This window comes from Diadema setosum, chromosome 14 (genome assembly GCF_964275005.1).
Source record: "Diadema setosum chromosome 14, eeDiaSeto1, whole genome shotgun sequence".
Classification (NCBI taxonomy): Eukaryota; Metazoa; Echinodermata; class Echinoidea; order Diadematoida; family Diadematidae; genus Diadema; species Diadema setosum.
In genome coordinates this window covers 18,676,928-18,700,637 of record NC_092698.1, presented here as the reverse complement: position 1 = coordinate 18,700,637, position 23,710 = coordinate 18,676,928, and the positions used below count along the sequence as shown (strand labels likewise).

Here is a 23,710-nt window from a genome sequence, read left to right as displayed (position 1 = left end):
CGTTTGTTCGTTTGTTGGAAGGGAAGGAGTGGTTAAAAATATATTCTATATATTGATGGCATTTGAAAGCGAGGTAGCGTAGCAACCCATCGCGGGTAAGGTGCCACCGGGGAGGGGAGGGGGTGTTCTCCTCCCATGCAATGCCATGTGAGGCCTACTCTGATGGGCACTCGTTTGATACCGTAAATTCCAAATTGCAAAAAGATACTCAACGGATAAGGGCAGATGAATTGTCGCTAAATCTGCAGAAACATAAGAACATTTTTTTTTTTCAGCAAGACGATAGACGTTTTGCCAACGAATATATTATTTGATTGCACTCTTGAAAAAATGCATCTAAGATTAAATTTGTGGTATAGTCAATGCTAAATTGTCGCGGAGACCACATTATATTCGACATCTTCAAAACAATTTCACGTAATATTGGTATTGCTAACATACTCGATAAAGCTGCACATTCCTTCCTCTTATTTGATGAATTTATACACTTCCTTGATTTTACCTTACTTACATTTTCTTCTTTTTTTGCATTGGGAAACACCCGTCATAATTCGTTAGAAAAACTCCGATTACCATGATTACGAAAAAAAAAAAAGAACGACTCTGCGAATATATTTGAAGACTTAACCCGCGTTCCTCTCAGATGCACGCTTCTCTTGTTATAGAATTCTAAAAAATCTAAGATTTGTATTTGAATTCATGAATGATTACAGCAATAATAATAATATTTCCATGTATTTTTGACTCCATACGCTTCCGAGATATGAATCGTTTCAAAAATACCTTTCTATAATGCTAGGCAGTGTGACTAAGACAAAAAAACAAACAAACAAACAAAACCCGAAAGTGAACACTTTTTCCTGTATATATTTTTCGTAGATTTTGATAAAAATCATGTGCCATATACCATAATAGTTATTCAATTGGCGATCAACCTAGTGGGTTAATACGAAGGAAAATTTTACGCATGAGTGAACACATTCGTTTATGTTCTCCAAATGCACCAAAGTAAAATTTTATTTCACTTTATTTCATTTCTTTGTTTGTCATAATTATGTTTATAACATGTTATGAAAAGTTGGTTTTGTCACAAACAGGGGCGCCGGAAGCGGGGGGGGGGGGGGGTCGGGGGCACTTGCCCCCCCCCCCCCCCTTCCCTCCCCTCCCCCCAAATATTTTTTGTCCCCCCTGTAACAAATAATTAATCAATTATTTAAAGACCAAAATGAACAATAAAGGCACTTTTCTTGTCTGTAAGTTGTCAATTTCATAACTGAAAATGCGAAGTTTTCGCCCCTAACTAAACATTCAATCAAGACACAAACTATCATTGTACGGTAAACATACAATATGTATATGTACATGTATATGATATAAATATATATATATATATATGTATATATATATATACATACATATACATATATATTATACATAATATATCAACCACAAATTCTAAAACGTATTTCATTTAAAGATACTTCATAAAAACTACAAAACTGTAGAAACTGACATAGGCCCTATTGTCATTATTTTGCAAATGCCCTTTAGTATGTAGTATGAATTTGAACAAGTTTTGCAGATATCAAGACAATTCAGGTGTTGTAATGTACAATTAAATGTGTAACACCAAGACCACGGTTTTATATACAGAGATTAGTGTTATCGAGTAATATATATGTATGCCAATCGACAAACCCATAACTTTTTTCCTTACCAGTTTTTGCTGGTTTTATAGCAGATGCTATGTCCCATTTGTCCATTTTAATCTCTTTTCACATATTAATTATCTTAAATGGCTGAGAAGCCGCGCAACAGTGCAAAGAGATAATGACGATCTGCGGCAAGAGACTACTGGTGGATGGAAGCACCGTACAGCTTATGGCGAAGAACTCTCCTTCAGACCCAGCAAGGCAAACCTCCGCACTAGCATCGCCTGTGAAACATTGGGTTCTCTGCGAGGAGAAAAGTAAAAATTCCCTTGTTTTGGCCTATTTTATATAGTCACAACAAATCATTCTTACTGGAACATACGTATGGCCTACATATTTATTTTACAACACACCAGTACCAGTTAAACACTTGCGCTTTTCCTGAAATTAAAAATGGCGCCGGAAATGGCAGCCATTTTCTGTTTTTCTCTCAACTTTGCATGTAAGCAACCATATCACAACTTCTAACATGAAAATGTTTTGAACCGTATGTCACACAGTGCTATGTAAATAAGTGTTTTATAGGGTTCCTTCTGTCTCAAAACATAATTTACTTAGGCATTTAAAATCGGGGTTACCTATAAGGAACTTGCAAAGCTCTGAGAATAAGAGGGAGAAAACTGCTAATTTGAAGGCCAGTTTGCATTTGTGGAATAGCTGCCTTCTGCCTTGAATTTATTTAGACATAACTTTAAACTATAATGTTTTGGGAGTATCTTGTTGTAAAATTATTAGAAAACCGAAAATGGCGGCCACTGATTTCTGAAAGAGCTCAACGGTTTTTACCTTAAAGTGGTGCTTACTTTTCAAAATGTCTGAAAAACTATTTTATTGGGTTCCTTACGTCTGAAAACATAGCTTTTAGAAATTTAAAATGTGTATTTAGGTTACCTACTTGCAAAGTTATGACACACACACACACACATACAAAGATGTTTCGGCCAGTTGAGAGGTCATACTCTTATTTTCATTTTTTTAAATAGCTCGAGATTTTTTTTTTTTTTGATTTTTTTTTCGGTACTTGTATTTTATTGGGCTCCTTTTCCTCAAAACATAATTATAATATTATGATGATGATCATGATGATTTAGGCATGTTAAGTGTATATGGGTTATACCTAATTGCAAAGTTATGTGAAAACGGGTATGGCAGTCATTTTGGACGCCATCTTCACCGGATTGCAGATATGCCCATGAATTATTTTTAGGATTTCTAATATATTATTGGAGACATGTTCATTGATAATGCGAATGTTCTTTGCCTAATGCAAATTCTTTTTTTTTTTTTAGATTTCATTTTTAAGTTGTCAAATAATATATACAATAGTAGATGTTGCTCAATAATGACAATGCTGTCTGAAGTTATTAGACCTTCAAACAAACAAATAAGATGTGTTGCCTGTAATGTTGGGTAATGTAAATTTGACCCGATACCGAAATTACAAAACCTAAAAATTGTAGGTTCAATGCTATAGTCAGCAGGCGCTGATTCTCAAGATGTAAAACATACAGTTGTATATGCATTCCTAACCCAGGAGACCGCCCTCAGTTCTTAGAGGGGGCTATATGCCCATGGCACAGCGAGGGCCTGTATTTGATTATTTTACGCTGAAACCAAACTGCTGCAGTCTTCAAACGCCAATTTATGAGGTTCTTTCGATCAACTTATTTAACCTCTAATGTTGTCGAGGACTTGCATTACCTTGGAATATTTGCTCTAACGCACCTTCTTCTTGCTTTGCATTTTTTTGAATGACAATTTACCCTGAAGATAAACCCTTTCTTTGAATGTTTAAAAGATAGAATCAAAGGAAGAATGCATTTTTCTCTGTTAGATTCGCCACTGGAGGAGCGCACGTTTGCAGTCATTAGGAAAGCCAATTCATTTTTCATAGCCGACTTGAAATTAGTTAAGAGAATAAGAATTGGCCGTTTCGGTACATATACATGGGTAGCGCCCTCACCGACTCCCACTGTCCTGTCATTTGATCCTGTTGAGACGGCTGTGTACTGGATTCAGGAGGAAACAAACTCGATTATCCGGACTTCTCTTCTAGACACAGCAACCACCAGCATTACTGGAAGTAAGGGATTATTAAAAAAAAAATAAAATAAAAATACAAAGCTTCTAATGTCGCATCAATGTTTATGAAACTTGATCCACAGCGATATATCTATCTATACTCTATAATTCTATATGTATATAGAGATTTCTATGTGTGTGTGTGTGTGTGTGTATGTGTTATATATGAAGAGTTTGTTCGCAAAAACCGATAAGTCCATATTTGAGAAATGGAGATATTTGCGATTAAAGGTTAAGAAAGATAAAGAGAATAATAAGAAAATTTTTGCTTCTTTTGACCAAAACTTTAAACATGTAGGCCTACCTTTATATGAAGTGACCAATATATTATTTAAAGGGTATTATTTTGTACTTTATGACAGAGGGCGTACTTCAAAACCTTCAAAAAATAGACTTTAACAATCGGTTTTTGCGAACAAACTCTTCATATATATATATATATATATATATATATATATATATATATATAAACTTATTTATTTATTTATTTATCTATTTATTTATTTATTTATTTATTTATTTACTTAGAAGGAATATGAATGTAAATGGTCACTTGCTCCATTAACTATACACAGCCCAGTCGCTGTACATGGTACGTCGCGACAGGGCTGTACGCGCGCGACCACCAACCACTAGGAGAGCGACGTAATCGTATTACGATAGCTTTGAATTTTGATACTTAACATCATTTTTGTCACCTCAAACTCAACGAGTATACTTTTCAATATTTACTCTACATCTGATGCTATCAGTATTCAAATGTACGCAATGAAACTTACCGAAATTGATCATCATATCCAGCATGTCCACACGGTACACAATCTTTCACGCCAGGCCTAACTATACACAGCCCAGTCGCTGTACATGGTACGTCGCGACGTACCGACGGTCAGGAATTGCGCCAGAAAGTGTCATTTATTTGTTCCACGGACTTATCGCAAGTGGTCTCCATGGACCCAGTGTGGCGAACTATTCTTCTGTAATAGAAACATGCATTTAACGTGAGTAAAGTATTCTGTTTAAAGGAGAAAAGTATACATTTTCCTAAGTTTTGTAGTTGTGTTGAGGTTCCTCACTTTGAGGCTGCATGCCGCGCTCGTCAGACGCTGTTTTCGCATAGCGTAACAGCGTCTGGTCGGGCTATTGCTCCATAAGATTCTGAAGTATTCTATAATATGTAAACGATGCTTCAGGTCTCTGAGGCGATGGGTTAAATGAAGGTTTCAAAATAATGTATATTATATTTCGCTTCTCGCTTAGCATAACATTTTAAGTGTTGATTATGGTCTATAAATAGCAGATGTATGTGTGCGGATGGAGCAATAACTAAAAATTACTTGAGTCACTTACTGAGTTTTGCAATACGTAATTACCTTGTGAAACGAGAATTGAGTTTGAATCGAGGAACAGAACGATGTGACTTTTTTCTTCCCTATCTAATTCTCTCCCTTGTTCCTTCTAAACACTAGCAATCTGTGGAGTCTCCTTGTTTCTTGTAATATATTCTGCTTTGTCTTGTTTTCTAAAAGGTCTGCCGGGAAAAGGGCTCTCCCTTTCGCTCGACCACTCCGATCACAAAGCTTACATGCTGAATTACAACGAAATCGAAAATGACTTGACAGTTGTGCGCACAGATATGACCAGGGGTCCAATACGTATCATTCTACGGCTTCGCAAGTACGTCGTAAACTCAACAATGCATCTCGACATAAAAGACAGGTAACTGCCGGTGTTATATCATTGCCCCGTCAAAATCATATTCAATCATGTTTTGTCTGTATTATGTTTGCTATTGTCATAGCATTTATTTCTATTAGTATACAAATCCATACCACAGTATTCTCCTATTGACATTGATAGTATAGAATGCAGACAATCAGAAAATAATTCCCGATATGTGAAAAATTTCCTTGCTTTTTAATAGAAAACTGTCTCAATATTTCACCCAAAGTATGCACCAGATTGTTCAATTTCAATTCTGAAAATGCAAAATCTTCCTCGCTTGGAAGGTGGATATCATCTTGCCACACCCTCCCCGATTTGGTCCTTTCCCCAAAGTATATCTTTCTAAAATATTGCATCCATAGGGTACATCAGATTGCTAGATTTCAATTCTTAAAATGCAACATCTCCCTCTCATGGGAGGGGGCTACCATCCCCCCCCCCCCATTCTCCCCCGTTGGATCCTCTTTCATACACTTAGTACATTTTTTTTTTAGATTGACAAAATTCAGAGTATTTCATCAAAAAAGTGCATTCATAAATTAAGTACACTTCTTTGATTGACAATTTCCCAAAAATTCCATTAAAAATGTATACACGACATATGTTTATTTCAATTCTTACAATGCAAAAAGTTCCCTCGTATAAGTGGTATATACCCATAAGACTCTCCTCCATGCATTGATTATGGCTTTACTACATTACATCCATCCAAAGATGAATTGCGGTGATTAAGATGCAAAAGCTCCCTCATGTGGGAGGAGGAAATATAGCTCCTCCCACATCCTTTCCCCGTTTGGTCTCCCTCCATGGCGGACTACACTTCTCTGAAACAAATTTCCAGATATTTTACCAAAAGTGTGCGCCAGATCGTTTGAAGTCCAATTGTAAAGTTAATACAAAAGCTCCCTCAAATGGGAGGGGGATACCCACATCCCTTTTCGACCCTCCCCTTGCTCTGTCCCCCTTCATATAGACTTGGTACAATAATATTTGGGGATTGACAATTTTCCGAATATTCCACAAAACATGTGCAGCATATTGTTTTATATCAATTTTTAAAATGTGTGTGTGTGTGTGGGGGGGGGGGGGGGGATCCCCTGTCCACCCCCACCGCCATGCACTCTCAGTCCCTCCGCTTCCTCGCACAGATCTTCCAAGTTTTGTCCCCCCCCCCCCCCCAAGCACGAAAACGGATCGACGCCCCTGATATATATACATGTATAAACAAATACTATATGATTTTCTTATCATGGCTATTACTCGAAGGTATGCACTTGAACAGTCGTTGTGTATTTACGTCGATGAAAGTCTACTTTGTCAGTTTGTCAATCAGTTGCCATATCCTGTATGGCTCTGTTTGTTCCTTATTTCATCGCTACAAGCAAAGCGTCTTTCCATGTTCTCACTTTCATCTGCAGATTGATTTATGTGATCCTAAATACGTATACGGTCATTACAGTGACATTTGATGGTCTCGAAAAGAATCTGATCGTCTCAAAAAGAGCTCTACCGTCTGACACACGCGTTCATTTCGAAAGTAAGAACCTTTATATAGGCCGTGTAATCAATACAATAAATTTGTTTTGCGTATAGATTTTCTTTGGAAATACATGGAACGTAACTGGGGCTTTAACTGAAATCCTTGATTTCTCTATGAACATCCAAGTCTTCTGCCAGTTGAAACATGGTGCATAACTAACCATTGTTTGAGGATTATAATCCAGTCTCCATTGTTTTTACCTTGATAGCAGATCATAAGTCAACCCTTTTCCAGTTAAACTTATCATGCAAGCATATTTGTGAAGTATGTTGGGATATTTTGATGTCAATCAAAAATACACTGATCTTATCCAGAGGACAGCTTGCTTCTGGGTATAGCTCAACATTGTCATCACTCTCAGGGTCCCATCATTCATGCAATATAGCCTCGTAAGTGTATAGCCGTGCGTAATCTGACATAACAAAATTGCCAGAGAGTAAATATCGCACCACAGACACACACACACGCGCGCACACACACACACACACACACACACACACGCCCACACACACACACACACACTCCGTATGGTTATTTTAGGATTTCAGCTCTATTAGATTGCAGGTATAATCTTCTGATAATTCATAGCGAAGCATTAGAATCATTCCGCAATTGCGACGATGAGACTTTAAATGCACTATACATCTCAAATACTTCCTTATATGTTATTGTTCAATTACTCTCCCCGCCATTATAGATGATAAATAGCGTATTGTCATAATATCATTATAAAATCGAATATAAAATGACAATCCAGAAAATGGAAGGTTGATACGCTTGCTTTACATCATAGAATTCACAGAAATCACGACTAAATTTACAATAACATTAAATCTATATAATAAATTTGCATGATAGTCATGATAGTATAGGTTTTCCCGGCCGATTTCGAAACCTTGTCATTCACTTTCATTTTATGTGCGTTCATATTCATGTGTTCGAAGCGGTGCAGTGACTTTGGTCAAACTATTTGCCTGTTGGGTCATAAAAATTCAATATTTATCCGTAGAAATAAAAAAAAACGAAAAAAAAAATAAGGGAATACAAGATATTTATAGGCTAAAGGGAGTTTCCACGACAAATTAAAGCAAACATTCGCTGAATGACATGACACAGAATATGACAGTTACTGTTAAACTGTATAAACTGTAAATCGACTAAGAACCCCCCCCCCCCATATTAGGTTATCAAAATTGTGATTTAAGTACAAGATTATCATGAGTCCACCGTATGAATAGCAAGAAAAATATTAAATCTAAAATAAGTTATAATACTTAGACATAGATATTATCAATATCACTTTATGACACCGGGAAGGGGGGGGGGAGGGGGGCATTTCATATGAAGCATTTTGTCCGACAAAGTTGTAGGACAAATTTGCTCTCAGCCAATCAGAAACGCTTCATGAAATGCCCCCCCCCCCCCCGAACAAGCAGTAACTCTCCAAAAACACGGATAAACGCGCGGCGCAGATTCTGAGATTATTGAACGTGCACCATTATATTTTCGAAATACGTAGACTGAATAACATTTTGCTTTGATCTTCTGCAGACATCGACCCAGCAGGTGTAGGTTTCTACCGGTGCTTCATTTTGGAGGGTAATGTGATTGTTCGTACATTTCGTACCACTGGAAAGTATGAGACATATAGGCTGAAAGTTGCCGGAATGCAGTGGTGTGCCATTCGCCACTTTGGCGGGCCCTTGTTCGTCGTGATTTCCAACGAAAGAGTTCTGCAGTTGAACATAACTATAATACCCAAAGCTTATGTACAAGCTCCAGTTCATCTGTTGCGAAACACAAACACAGAATACAGCTTCTTATTTGATGGGATAGAGCAATTCGACATTGTAAGTGCGTTCATGTATTGATCGTCAGAAGCATAGTAACATACCTAGGTAATAAATTTACCGGTAGTCGATTTTATTTGCCCTTTCACGAGCTTCAAAGGGACACCTGTCAAAAGGGAATCACGATTGAAGACACACCCATAAATATATCGTACATAATGATTGTAGAAATTTTCCAGAAGAAACGATTTCATATAAAGATCAGAACTAAATAAAAAAAACAAAAAACAAGGAAAAGTAGAAATTACGCGGTGCGTAATATATGTCCCCGCCGGAAGTAGCATTTTGTAGCAAAATGTGCAATATAGGTAAAAAATCAAGGTCAAAGGTCAAAGAAGTCAAAGGTCAAAATTCTGTGTAAAAGTTTTGAAGCCCTCACCTAGTGTCATCACATAAAGCAAACGGAATCGAAATCGGGTTAGAAATGGCGAAGGAGTAGCATTTTGTAGCCAATGTACAATACAGGTCAAAAATCAAGGTCAAAGGTCAAAGAAGGCAAAGGTCAAAATTCTGTGTAGAAGTTTTGAAGCCCTCACCTAGTGCCATCACATAAAGCAAACGGAATCGAAATCGGATAGAAATGGCGAAGGAGTAGCATTTTGTAGCAAAATGTACAATATAGGTCAAAAATCAAGGTCAAAGGTCAAAGAAGGCAAAGGTCAAAATTCTGTGTAAAAGTTTTGAAGCCCTCACCTAGTGCCATCACATAAAGCAAACAGAATCGAAATCGGGTTAGAAATGGCGAAGGAGTAGCATTTTGTAGCAAAATGTACAATATACATGTAGGTCAAAAAATCAAGGTCAAAGGTCAAAGAAGTCAAAGGTCAAAATACTGTGTAGAAGTTTTGAAGCCCTCACCTAGTGCCATCATATAAAGCAAACGGAATCGAAATCCGGTTAGAAATGGCGAAGGAGTAGCATTTTGTAGCAAAATGTACAATATAGGTCAAAGGTCAAGGTCAAAGGTCACAACTGAAATTCTGTGTAGAAGTTTCAAAGCTCCCATGTATTGCTATTATATAAAGCAAACAGAATCAAAATTGGCTCATAAATGACAGAGAAGTAGCAAATTTAACATTTTGATCACACACGGACGCACACACGGACGGACGCACGGACGGACGGACGCACAGACACACACACGTACGGAGCCCGTTTCATAGTCCCCTGCTCGAACTCGTTCGGCGGGGACAAAAAAAAAAAAAAAAAAAAAAAAGAGACATAGAGAGAAATGACAGCATCGCTGTTTTGGTTTTTTTTTTCCTTCAAAAATATCATGGATTTTACTGTTGATCCGCGCGCTGGTACTTGTGAGTAATATGTCATTAAAATAATGGTCTTTTCCCTGAGGCTATTTCCCTATAATTCCAGTCCATGATAGGAATTGGGAAAGGGAAGATGTTTAAAACTATAATGTGTCAATATCCCTGCTAACCTCTATTTCGAAATTATTAGAACAACGTTATTTCCTCAAGACTACTGTTTAAAGTTAAGACTAAGTTTTTAGATATTCAAAAAGTCGTTTCTGATTATCACTTCCGTTTACGGTATAAACAATATACATCTTATGCAATCCTTACCTTTCTTGATAAAGTCTAAAAAATATTGATACATTTTATCATACAATTGGTGTCTTCCTGCACTTTTCCAAGGTTTTTGATACCATCGACTATAACATACTTTTCATAAATTACATTACGGTATCCGAGGAAGGATTTTGCAGTGGTTCAGGAATTTTATCGCAAACATTTTTTTCTCAATCAATGTTTATACATCTATTATGAAAATTGTCTATTGTGATGTACCTGAAGGAAGCTTATTCAAATTCATGATTTTCTTCCGTCGAGATGTTTTCATTGCAACTGATTGACAAATTGCCCTACATCGACATAAATAAGCACTGAATTGATCAGTGTTTTAGTAGTAGCCATGATAAAAGAATCATGGCCGTACATACTCGAGCAGGATTCGAACCTACGACCTCCTGATCACCGGACAGGCGTCATCTCCACTAGACCACCAAGCTGTCGCCCGAAAGCAAGTGTTGGTTCTAATCCTTATAGCATGCAGCGGGTACTGCTTTGTTATTCAAATTCATGATTTTCTTCCGTCGAGATGTTTTCATTGCAACTGATTGACAAATTGCCCTACATCGACATGAATAAACACTGAATTGATCAGTGTTTTAGTAGTAGCCATGATAAAAGAATCATGGCCGTACATACTCGAGCAGGATTCGAACCTACGACCTCCTGATCACCGGACAGGCGTCATCTCCACTAGACCACCAAGCTTTCGCCCGAAAGCAAGTGTTGGTTCTAATCCTTATAGCATGCAGCGGGTACTGCTTTGTTATTCAAATTCATGATTTTCTTCCGTCGAGATGTTTTCATTGCAACTGATTGACAAATTGCCCTACATCGACATAAATAAGCACTGAATTGATCAGTGTTTTAGTAGTAGCCATGATAAAAGAATCATGGCCGTACATACTCGAGCAGGATTCGAACCTACGACCTCCTGATCACCGGACAGGCGTCATCTCCACTAGACCACCAAGCTTTCGCCCGAAAGCAAGTGTTGGTTCTAATCCTTATAGCATGCAGCGGGTACTGCTTTGTTATTCAAATTCATGATTTTCTTCCGTCGAGATGTTTTCATTGCAACTGATTGACAAATTGCCCTACATCGACATATAATAAGCACTGAATTGATCAGTGTTTTAGTAGTAGCCATGATAAAAGAATGTTTCAGTTTCATGATTCAGTGCTTATTTATGTCGATGTAGGGCAATTTGTCAATCAGTTGCAATGAAAACATCTCGACGGAAGAAAATCATGAATTTGAATAACAAAGCAGTACCCGCTGCATGCTATAAGGATTAGAACCAACACTTGCTTTCGGGCGACAGCTTGGTGGTCTAGTGGAGATGACGCCTGTCCGGTGATCAGGAGGTCGTAGGTTCGAATCCTGCTCGAGTATGTACGGCCATGATTCTTTTATCATGGCTACTACTAAAACACTGATCAATTCAGTGCTTATTTATGTCGATGTAGGGCAATTTGTCAATCAGTTGCAATGAAAACATCTCGACGGAAGAAAATCATGAATTTGAATAACAAAGCAGTACCCGCTGCATGCTATAAGGATTAGAACCAACACTTGCTTTCGGGCGAAAGCTTGGTGGTCTAGTGGAGATGACGCCTGTCCGGTGATCAGGAGGTCGTAGGTTCGAATCCTGCTCGAGTATGTACGGCCATGATTCTTTTATCATGGCTACTACTAAAACACTGATCAATTCAGTGCTTATTTATGTCGATGTAGGGCAATTTGTCAATCAGTTGCAATGAAAACATCTCGACGGAAGAAAATCATGAATTTGAATAACAAAGCAGTACCCGCTGCATGCTATAAGGATTAGAACCAACACTTGCTTTCGGGCGAAAGCTTGGTGGTCTAGTGGAGATGACGCCTGTCCGGTGATCAGGAGGTCGTAGGTTCGAATCCTGCTCGAGTATGTACGGCCATGATTCTTTTATCATGGCTACTACTAAAACACTGATCAATTCAGTGCTTATTTATGTCGATGTAGGGCAATTTGTCAATCAGTTGCAATGAAGGAAGCTTGTTGATTTTTTTTTCTTTATATCAGCAATTTGCCAAATTCATCAAGTAGTCTTTATTATGATTATTGTTATTATTACTATTATTATCATATTTATCTATTCACTTATTCATTTTTCGTTTCAACTTAATAAACAAACAGAAAATCATATTACATGATATAAAGAATGTGGTGATTCTAAGTACATACCACTGGTGGCAAGGGGAGGAAAAGGCAAACTTAATCAGCAAGGCTCGAGGCCTTCTTCCCCTACTAGTGCATGCACCCACAGAATCAGCTGTATCAATGTAAAACAATTACAAATAATGCATTGATACACACAAGAAATATGCACCTCAAAGACAAATGAATATGCGTATCAATGAAACTAGAACTATCAGTGAATGTGATTTATACCGCCACCTAAACATGAGGGTGTAAGCCCATTCACCATAACTTGCATTCATGTTCTTTATTGCAGAAAAAAAAAAAATTACCATTGCCATGCATTATTCAACATGTGTTGAGACGTGTTCTGCTCAATTAAAATTAGTCACATTTGCCAAATCTCAATTCAAAATTCTCACAAACTACTGAAGTGAGCAAAATCCATTGGTAATTTATATATTTTTCGTTTGATATGTTGGTATCGTGGCATCACACTCTTTGACATTGACAAAAGATGAAGTTCGCACATTTACATAGCAAAGCAATCACTTTCGTCAAATTTCAAGACAGATACTGTACTACAAAACTGAGGGAATTTGCTCAATCCGACGTTTTTGTTATAAAAATATGGTTACCATGGCAACGCATTGTTCAACACTGTAAAGTGGTAAAGTTTGCACATCTATGTACTATTTCGGTCATATATGCCAAATTTCAAGCCAAATACTTAAAACCCGAGGGAGTTAGGTCAAGCTACATTCTTCTTCTTTTTTTGTATGGTTCATATTTAAAAAAGAAAAAAAAAATGCTTTTATCATGGCAACACGTTGTTCAGCATTGCTGGAAAATGTGTTTGGCACATCTGACATTTGTATTGGTCAAAATAATGTGCCAAACCTAAAGTCAATTAATAAAAAAAAAAAAAAAAAAAAAAAAACTTTCCCCCACTTCAGTCTTTTCCTGTCACATATTCCTTCCAGGCTTATAGTTTGTCTTTTTTTTTTTCAACAATTAAGTTTGTGTGTTTGTGCGTGTGTGTGTATTTCTTTGTCTTTTTTCTCTGTTTTTAAGGCAATTTGCCTAGTTTTATTAGCGCAGCAATTGCTTATTACTTGTTGTTTATGATGAGACTACAAGCTACAAGCTCTGCTTTTCAGCAGTCTCCTCCGTTTCCAACAATGTTGATTCGGTATTTGCCACAAAAGTCATAACATCTATCGTATCTTATTTCGCAGTATTTTAATCAATTACAATGTTGTACTGATTTTGTGTAATTATTGTATTGACGTGTCTTATTGTAATTTCATCTTTGTAGGAAATAAAATAAATGAAATGAAAATATTAAACTTTCGCCGTCTATCGTGTGTGGCGAGTGTCTTTCTGTGAATATATGTATGTATATCATGTACATTTTCTTACGTATGTGTGCATTCTACGGCAACGGAAACTTCATGCTATCGGAGGAGATAAACGCATTTGCAACACTCCTTATTATGATTTCAATGAAATGAAATTTCTCTCCATGTATTAAGTTCTACTTCAACTTACATTCGTGACAAGCATCTACATGTACAAATCAAACAATATTAGGTCTCGTATAGATTTTCCCGGCCAGTTTCATTGTTTTGTCATTTAAATTTAAATTAGAAGCATTAATTTTCGTCAAATTTGCTCAGGCATCTAAATAAATGTACCGTCATTCCAAATCGTTGTTCTTCGTTCAAATCGACAAATTTGGCGACTGATTTCGCATTTGCGCATTCCAATTCACTGAATGCGCATACAGTACATTGTAATTTTCGGCAATGACTATTCAACTTCGTCTCCACCTGTCGCCAGCTCTTTACGAGTATGCAAATTCGGAAATGGGCAAACAAGTTCAGTAAAGGAGCATACAACCTCTATGATGTCCTTTACAAGTACATTACATGTAGGCCTATTGCGTTTTTAATCGACTGTTCAAAACGTTTTCATTTGGGTCACACATGATGATCAGGGTGATGCAAACAAGTTCATGTATGTATAGGCCCTAGAATGAAGCTCACAAACCAGTGATGATTATAATAAAAAAAAAAAAAAATGTCAAATGAATATCATAAACACAATGGTCCGAATTCACGAAGGTGGTACAATCTTTGTCCATGATTTAAACCATGGACAAAGACAGTAGTTTGTGTGAGGTGCCAAGTGTCGCATGGCCTATTTCGTTACGAAATCAGTCATTTTGTTAACGAAATGGTCATTTCGTTGACGAAATGACCGATTTCGTATAAAACGAAATAGGCCATGCGACACTTGGCGCCCCATACAAAACTACGGTCACACACACACACACACACTTTTTCGTTTGTTTTATGATACAGTATTCTTTATTTGAATACATGTTTATTCTTTATTTGAATTCCAATCGATATCAGGTCCATGTAACAATGAAATTAATATGAACAAAAATAAGCAGCTGTATTCTTATCTCTTGTGCTGCTAAATCATTATTTTTTTCCAACATACTGTACAGTAAAATGTTTTGGTTTTTTTCTTTCTTTTGCAAATCATTCCATGTATAAGAAAAATGACAAAAGATTCTGAAGACTCTCAGAAAAAGCTATCTTGATCAACTTAATCAAGCCAATCCATATCTGCCTCATTACACAAAAACTTGCGTTGTTGAATCATTCTTTTTTAACGTACCTTTTTTTTTCTTTGCACAGCATATACTCTTTATAACAAAAAATATATTAAATTTTGCATAAATCTTGGAAAAAAAAAAACCAACCCATTTTGATCAACATGATCAAATTAATCAATATCTGCTTCATTAAATAAACTCCGTTACACTCCCTTGAGAATTCATTTCCCAAAACCTGCAGTAAACTTAAAAAAAAAAAAAAAAATCAACAGAAATTCATTTTTGTTAACCTATCAACCAGATACTCCCACCCCCCCCCCAATATCTGATGTCGTTATACAGTGCACAAACACACACACGCACACATCTACACACACACACACACATACACATACAGTCATGGCAACAAAGTACCAAGCATGGATTACCTTTCACCCCAAGACCGGAAGTTGCAAGCAATAACTTCCCCCGATGTCGGTATCTGCAAATCCATTATGTATTACATGTATTGTGGTCACATGGAGGTCATTACTAGATGAAATATGGTACGGTCACTCACTCTTGGCTTGTGTTTGAACAATTGCATAATAGAATTGTCAGAAGTAGTTGTGTGGAAATAAACAATCGATTTCAATTCAGGACATCTGACACACTTTCCCAAGTTGTTCGTGTATTTTGCGCATTTACGCTTTTATGTGTGGTGTGAATGTGCTTGCAGGATGTGTATAGTTAGCTAGATATAGCTTGTGAAGTCATATGACTGGCAGATGACTGCAAATTCAAAATGGAGAAATACTACACAGCACGAGGGGGGGGAATCTGTAGTCCAGCAGATCTGGCAAATGAGATTCCACAGCGCTTGTCCTATGTTTACACAGAACTTATCATCAGCACTCTTCACTCGTACTTTTCTGTACAATGTATGTTCAAAATGACCTGAATAAACATGAGCAACCCAGATGAAGAGAATGATACAAGTTTCATCACAATCAGACATAAATAGTAACAAAATTGTCATATGTGCAAATATCGTGTGCATGGCAGATTGTCATAACAGTGTGGTTTCTCCGCCCGGTAGATAGTTGTTAGCGCACTTCCCTGCATATGGCAAAACGTTAACCCAATGTGCACTCCCATACCCTAATGACAATCTGCCATGAGCACTCCCACACCTTAACGACAATCTGCCATGCGCAGGGAAGCGCTGGAACAATTTGCCATGTGCACGACGATATGCGAAACTTGAAAAGTCCATAATCTTCCTCATTTTGGGTCTGATTTTGATGAAATAGTCACCATTCCGTTAATCTGTATGTACCCATTTATTATTTTCAACTTAAACATGGCATGAAATTGTACTCCACGTATATTAGAAATGATCAGTAAATGGTACCACAAAAGAAATCTAACAAAATAAAACAAACAGTCCGACACCTGCCAGTTGCGTGAGAAGATTGAGCCATAGCCATTTAATTGTGTGATTTCATATTGTACATGCAAAACAGCTCTCAGACAATTTCAGATCTTCCTGTACGAGTACATGTTCAGGATCTCAATAAACAAGAAAACAATTCTTGTTTCCATTTCGGTCTTAAAGTTGTTGCGTGATTACCTATTATAGTAGAGTTCTACATAGCCATGGCCAATCTGTTATAGGATGTGTCTTTATATCATTGGAATGGCATGGTTGTTAACATGTACATTGTCTTCTATGCATTGGTATGCATTACTGGTTGTTCTTCCCCATTTTTCTCCTTAGCTGCATGCACAAGTCACTGTCCCTGGGTCTTGTGTCGGAACAGAGTGCCACGGTTCTCCATCATCCCACGGAATTTTCTCCTCCGTCTCACATTCACGTTCCTTAGTGGGCCTTTCTCCTGAAGGAGCAGCCTGAATGAGAGGAATGAGAGTAGGATATACAACATGTAGTAATAAATGTGATCTTTTCACATGAAGAAGGCTTAAAATACTGCTGTGATATCCTAATCATGCATCTTGAATGATTCCTGCTCTGTTCTACATGTACATTCTGGAATATTATCTTCAAGTAGACTCTGTCACCGACAAGGCAATTGATTAGAGAGCAATGCACTACAAAATCTGCCTTCCAGAAGGCTACTTATTGGGAAGCTCTTATGTCCAACTATGTTATATCAAAATCCTATTGGGCCTAAATTTTATCTGTGGACAATATTTCCCTTGATAATCATTGAGATGAACTGTTTCTTGGCATTGAAAAAGATTTATGTATTCAAAAAGTCTGAATTTCCTCACTTTCTTTAATTACTTGGGACATCTCTCTCCCTAATCACTTGTCGCTGCTTCTTCTAATAGCTCATACAATCGACTCCCATAATAAAGAAGTCCTCTGGAATGGCAGTTGTCTTTCTTTATATCGAAATTTTGTATCGATAACAAATAAACAATAAAAAAAAAAACACAGAGCAGATAATGTTGAAGCCTGAATTTTTATCATCAATTATTCCAGACCGTGAGTTTTCTGCTCCATGACCTTCATGCTTTGCACATGAAGAACATAAACTATTGTGTAAAAACTCTTTGCCACTACAAGCAATCATCCTGCCATAAAAATCCTACTGCAACTTGCAGGAAGAGAAATCTGAACCACTTTGTCAACCTTTCAGAGAAAGACTTCCTTTATATCTTAATATCACACAAATGCCATGATAGCTGTCAATAGTGTCAATCATTTAGAAGTCCCTTAAATGACAAGTTCACCTTCATAGACATGTGGGTTTTGTGAATGCAGCAATGTTAGTAGAATACATCAGTGAGAGTTTGAGGAAAATCAAACAATCCGTTCAAAAGTTATGAATTTTTGAAGTTTCTGCTCAGTCACGGCTGGATGAGAAGACTACTATAGCTTGTGATGTCACATGTGTACAACGATATAAAGAAAGAATAAAGAAAACTCAAACACATTTTCACTTTTCTCGCATAACAAAAGAACACTCGACTTCTCTCTTTTAGAAACAGGGTAAATAATATTACCCTTAATATACGTCAGTAACAAGTCGAGGAAATGTGCACTTTATTAAAAAAGTGAAGTTTTGTGAAATTCTTTTTTTATTTTCCTATTGTTGTACGCAGGTGACATCATACACTGTAGTAGTCTTCTCATCCAGCAGTGACTGCGCAGATACTTAAAAAAATTCATAACTTCTGAACAGATTGTCTGATTTTTCCCAAACTTTCACTGATGTGTTCTACTAATACTGTTGCCTTCACTCAATCCACATGTATATGATTGAAGGTGGACTTGTCCTTTAATGTTTGACATGCAACATGTCTCTGCCGAATAAAACAGGCGAAACATCAAATCTCAATATGAACTGAATTATGGTGCATTATGTACTTCATACACTTGTAGCTCTCCCATATTTCTCCTTGCAAACTGCATGCTTTTCAGCATGGGAAAGGCTTCATAGAATGAAAATTTTTGCTGCAATTACCGATAGGTAAAGTAATAAAGTCTTGTGAGGCCTGAATTTTTACTTCGTTGTAACCAGACTTTTGTTTTAACCATGTTTGTTACAACAGGAGTGCACTGTATGTATAATCCATACTTCTCTCTGCCAAGCGAAACCTTATCTGAACGTGAATTGAATTAACTATCAGTCACACCTTCTTTGTGGCCTTTCTCTTTTGACCATACCAATACTTCACAAATACTTAGCTAACATTGAACCAACTCTGAATAAAATTTAATTTGTTTGTTCATTTCCATTAAAAAGATGGCTGGATAGGCCATATTCAGCTACACTAAGCTGGTCTTCCATTAGGTCCAGCTGGATGTGAGGTGGGACTACTTCACTGGGTTAAGCAACCTGCTCTTTGCGAGGAATGAATGAAGCGGGATCTTTAACGTGCATGAGTTGTTACTCTTTCATACACGGGACCTCCATTTTATCTCGTATCCGAGGGACAGAGTGTTCTGCCTCTTGCTAGAAGGGACAGTATGATTACACACAATATTGCTCAGTCCAGACTCGGGTTCGAACCCGGGTCCTTAGGATTGCGACGCAGACATGCTACTGACTGAGCCAACTCACTGCTTGAGATGGATGTAATCATGTCACTAGAAGTGCAAACATTTTTTTTTTCTAAGTAATTGTAAATACACCAGAAAGTGGAGGTACAAGTAATGACGACAACAACAAACAAACTGCATCATTAGAATCATAAATGGTGCATGGTAGTAAGCAAGCTTATACAATCACTTCATAGCATACAGCAATGCCACTTGACAATATCCCATCACAGCTTTGCAGCACAAAAGGATTCCATGTGACAAAGTTCAAAGCAAACTAGCTGAAATAATATCACAATATATCAGTAGTGTAGCTATCTAAGAAGCGGTAAGCCTCATACCTTCTGTGAGTCTGGCCTTGCCCCCAGTGGGTTGACAGAGTACAGTGGAGCAGCCAACACAGAGGACTACCGTCTGTGCATGACTGAACACAGTTGTGATCTTGTAGCAGCCTTCATGGAGAAATAAAAAAGAACTCGTACTGTAAAACATGATATTTTCACGGCATGAAATTTCCACGAATCAGAGCCTATAGCCTTGTTTGCGACATGAAACTTTCACAAAGTGCCTCTGGTATTCAGTGCTAAGTGTCGACAAGAACTTTCACATGCATTTTGATTTGCGAATCTTGGCTCTTGCAAAATTCTAAAAATTAGAATGCATATGAACATTCTTCATTTTACAGTGTTATGACGAGTGCAGCCTTTACAAATACCACATAACCTCACAGGTCCAGAGACATCATCATCAGTAATTCTTCCCCGCAATTTAGTTATAGGCATTCCTCTACCAAATGGTGTAACATTATATCAAGTACATAAGCACAATGCTTTTGCCTTCTTTGCTTAAATCAAATTATTTGCTTTAAAAAATAATAATAATAAAGAAACAATGTAATTTATATTTGTCAATTTACAGTGATATCAAAACATACATTTGCAGATTTTCCTTTACAAATTCATATTTCATAACAACAATTGTGAAAAAGACATATACAAGGTGTTTGTGGCAACTCTACTTTAGTCTCCAAACATACACACCTTACAGGACAAAAGATGAATATGATTTTAGCAAATACTAGTAAAGCAATTTCAGGATTTCTTCTGAAGGAACTCACTCACCTGGGCACTTGACATCCATAAAGTAGGAGTTAGGGCTCTGCACAAGACGCTTCTTCTTGTGCCGCCTCTTCTCCGTTTCAAGGCTCGGGTGTAGCAAATCTCGTGCGAGCTAGAAAGAGAAGTCAATTCAAATGCCATGAGGTAGCTGAAATTTTCCATCAACACTAAGGCCTCATATTACATAGTATATCCCACTAGCTAATGCTAACTATCAACAAGGGGGGTCTGAAAAAACCTTTTTCAGATCAGAATTTTTCAACTGCACTGAATCAACAAATAGATGTACGCCAGCAAAAATGACACAGTACTTACTGGCATTTTCCTTGTTTTTCTGCACTTCCAGTAAAACCCTTATTCAAGTTTGATTGTAGTAGAAATCCTTCTCTCCTTGTGTTACAGAGCACAATAGTATCATTGCACCTCCTTGCTGACATGCAGATAACTGCTTTACACTGAACTGTGTTAGTTTTATCTGTGCTTCCACATAATGGGATTGCACCATAACAATGAAATCTCATTTCCAATCTTTACAGAAGTATACGATGACAAACAATATTGACAAAACATGGTGCAATGTTATTGCCCTCACATGTTGCTGGATATAAACAAACATTCACAAACATTGTACATGTATCTCAAAATAGTAGGCTCTACGGAGGGTTCACATGTTGGTATGATCAACCCAGTATGATATAATGATGTGTACATTATCTGATAATCTTGAGACAGTTCTGGACATGACATTTCCCCAAGCATTAATATGTAGCAGTTCCTTTCATCAGCATATTTGGAATATATATCATCTACCCTCCCCATTATATCCAATATGTCTGCTGCCCTCATTCACTGGATGTTTCCCTTTGTGTGTGTGTGTGTGTGTATGTATGTTGAAAGTTTCTGATAGATAAAAGTTTGTATGAACTAGGTTAGGAGGTCAAAGATCATCTTCCAGCAGCAAATTGTTTCTGATTTGGGGAGCTGAGAGAAGCGGCAGCCAAAAATATGAAGATTTTTTTTTTTGTCTTTTATTTTTATTTTTGCTTTTTGCTAGTCAGCTGATTTCGGTAGATAAGAGGCAGCGAAAAATGTTGATTCCCCCCCCCCCCCCCCTGCAAGTGTTGGATAAATTGTAAGGGGAATAGAGTAGAGGTCTAGACCGATACTGCACAAAGTGTACACTGTGTGTAGATCAATGACGAGGTGCGAGGATCGATGAAGGGTGGGAAATGTAACAACGAAAGAATGTTGTGTGCCCAGTTGGAAGAAGTAAAAGAAGAACAGTTTACATAATCCCCGGCCGTATTGATATCAAGCAGTCATTCCGTAAGTAGGACCTACTGTATGTTGTTTAATGTTAGACATCCCCTTAGCCTAGTACTGTAGGCCTTAGGGCAGGCCCTGAATACATCGATCCTCACACCTCATATAGAATAGAGTTAATAGACCTCTAATTGATCTACACTTTTTGTACAGCATGTACAATTATCAGTCTACTATTCCCCTTATAATTCATACAAATTTGGAATGATCTGTATCTGAGCTGAGCTGTGGTTAATGAAGCATAACTAAGTCCAATCATCAGCCATTGCCAATATTCAAATGAGATTGAAACTCGCGTCCGACAAACGATCCGCACTGCACTCAGACAACAGGACAACACTGCACACTGTCAACAGCAACACCAAATGTTACCAATTAAGCAACTAGATTCTACAAAGCAATTACATACATTGTTATTACCACGGCCTGCGATTAAATTTGCAAAGCCTGTGACGGTACGAGTCAACAGTTTCCCTCATTAGAACTCAACAAGGTTGAATAATCAATTTCGCGTTCGTCTTCATTCTATCTATCTCTCGCCCCGTTGCGACATAATTGCGAAACGCGTGGTGTGTGTATGACACGCACGCGAAGCACGCAACACCCGCGAACGACGAAGGAACATCGAACGCGTTTATCTACACAAGACATGAAATGCGTTAAAATACGTAGTTTTATTGTAATCTAACAGCAAAACACAACATAGAGTGTTGCATAGACATTTTATCCGACTTTCAACACAATTCATGATACAGATTAATAAATCTATTGCATAGAAATGTGTTATAATTTGTCCATCACTCACTGGCATGTTGTTTCGCTGTGCGATCACATAGGAAAGAGGCCGATGAAAGGGTGCACTTCCGCAAGTTGACCTTTCACAGCCACCTCGTGTCGCCAAAGGGCGGTTTTCCCGCCGAAGCTGCTGGTGGTGGTGGAGGGAGGGGGCGCATTACTGAAAAAACAACAACAACAACAACTCATTTTGAAATGTAAAGAATTTGTATAAACATGTTACCAAGGAGTTTCAGAAGCTACTTGATGTTACAAAGGCCTACTGTTTTCATCAACCCGCCCTATGAAGAAGAAGAAGAAGAAGAAGAAGAAGAAGAAGAAGAGAAGGAGAAAGAGAAAATGTCATCAATTTGGCCAAATTGTTGTGCAATTTATCATCTTGCGGCATGCAGGAAAAGTTGTTTGAAAAGATCTGAGTGATGAAAGATTTTGCGCAATATAAATGCTTTGGTGATATATGGTCATAATATGTGGTGATGAATCATAATGCCATATGAATGGAAAGAAAAAAAACAAAACAAAAAAGATAGTCAGTGCTTGTTTTGTCTGTAGATGTTGGAAAATTCATATAGGTCGATCCTCTGAGCTCACAGCGTCACTATCTCAGCTTCCCAACAGTAAGTCAGTGGACGTGTCATCAAAGAACATGACCTGTAATCGCTATGAGGAGAGCAGCATTATAATATGGCTTTGATACCAAAATTTCTAAGGATAACGGGCTTTCTAATTTCGTTTTATATTACAATGTTTGACCAATCATCCCGTTACCACTTCACAGCGCTGATTTTTTTTTTCCCCCTCCACACGCAGTGTTTATTGGCAGCTGTGGAGAAACCATTGTCCGTGGGATAGGACATCCAATGCAATGTTGTGTTGTAAAACCTTTATAAACATGACCTACGCCAGTTCTGTACACATGAGCCTGCCATATAAGATGTTCTCATTCAAATTTCAAGTTTATTTTTACCCTAATGGTATACTATAGAGAAAGAAGAAAAACGAGGTCAATTTAAGATCAGAATATGTGGCTTTCGGAATGTTTCGCACAATTTTTTTTTCTTCTTTTAAGAGGGCTTCTTATTATTCACAAAACATTATCATTATTAGCCGTGGGGG

General features: G+C 37.5%; 1 protein-coding gene across 2 annotated transcripts; it reads right to left on the bottom strand.

Moving 5' to 3' along the window:
• Nucleotides 1–16,748: 16,748 nt before the first annotated feature.
• On the bottom strand, nucleotides 16,749–22,707 carry LOC140238111 (small ribosomal subunit protein eS27-like). 2 transcript variants are annotated; one of them, XM_072318045.1, is made up of 4 exons: nucleotides 22,605–22,707; nucleotides 20,480–20,588; nucleotides 19,700–19,810; nucleotides 16,749–17,197 (listed from the first exon to the last, which is right to left on the bottom strand). In XM_072318045.1, exons 1-4 carry the CDS (start codon nucleotides 22,608–22,610, stop codon nucleotides 17,169–17,171), a joined length of 255 nt encoding a protein of 84 aa, XP_072174146.1. In that variant the 5' UTR covers nucleotides 22,611–22,707; the 3' UTR covers nucleotides 16,749–17,168. The 2 variants fall into 2 exon arrangements, with proteins under 2 accessions (XP_072174146.1, XP_072174147.1); XM_072318046.1 differs by lacking the exon at nucleotides 22,605–22,707 and adding an exon at nucleotides 20,792–20,812.
• Between the last annotated feature and the right edge of the window lie 1,003 nt (nucleotides 22,708–23,710).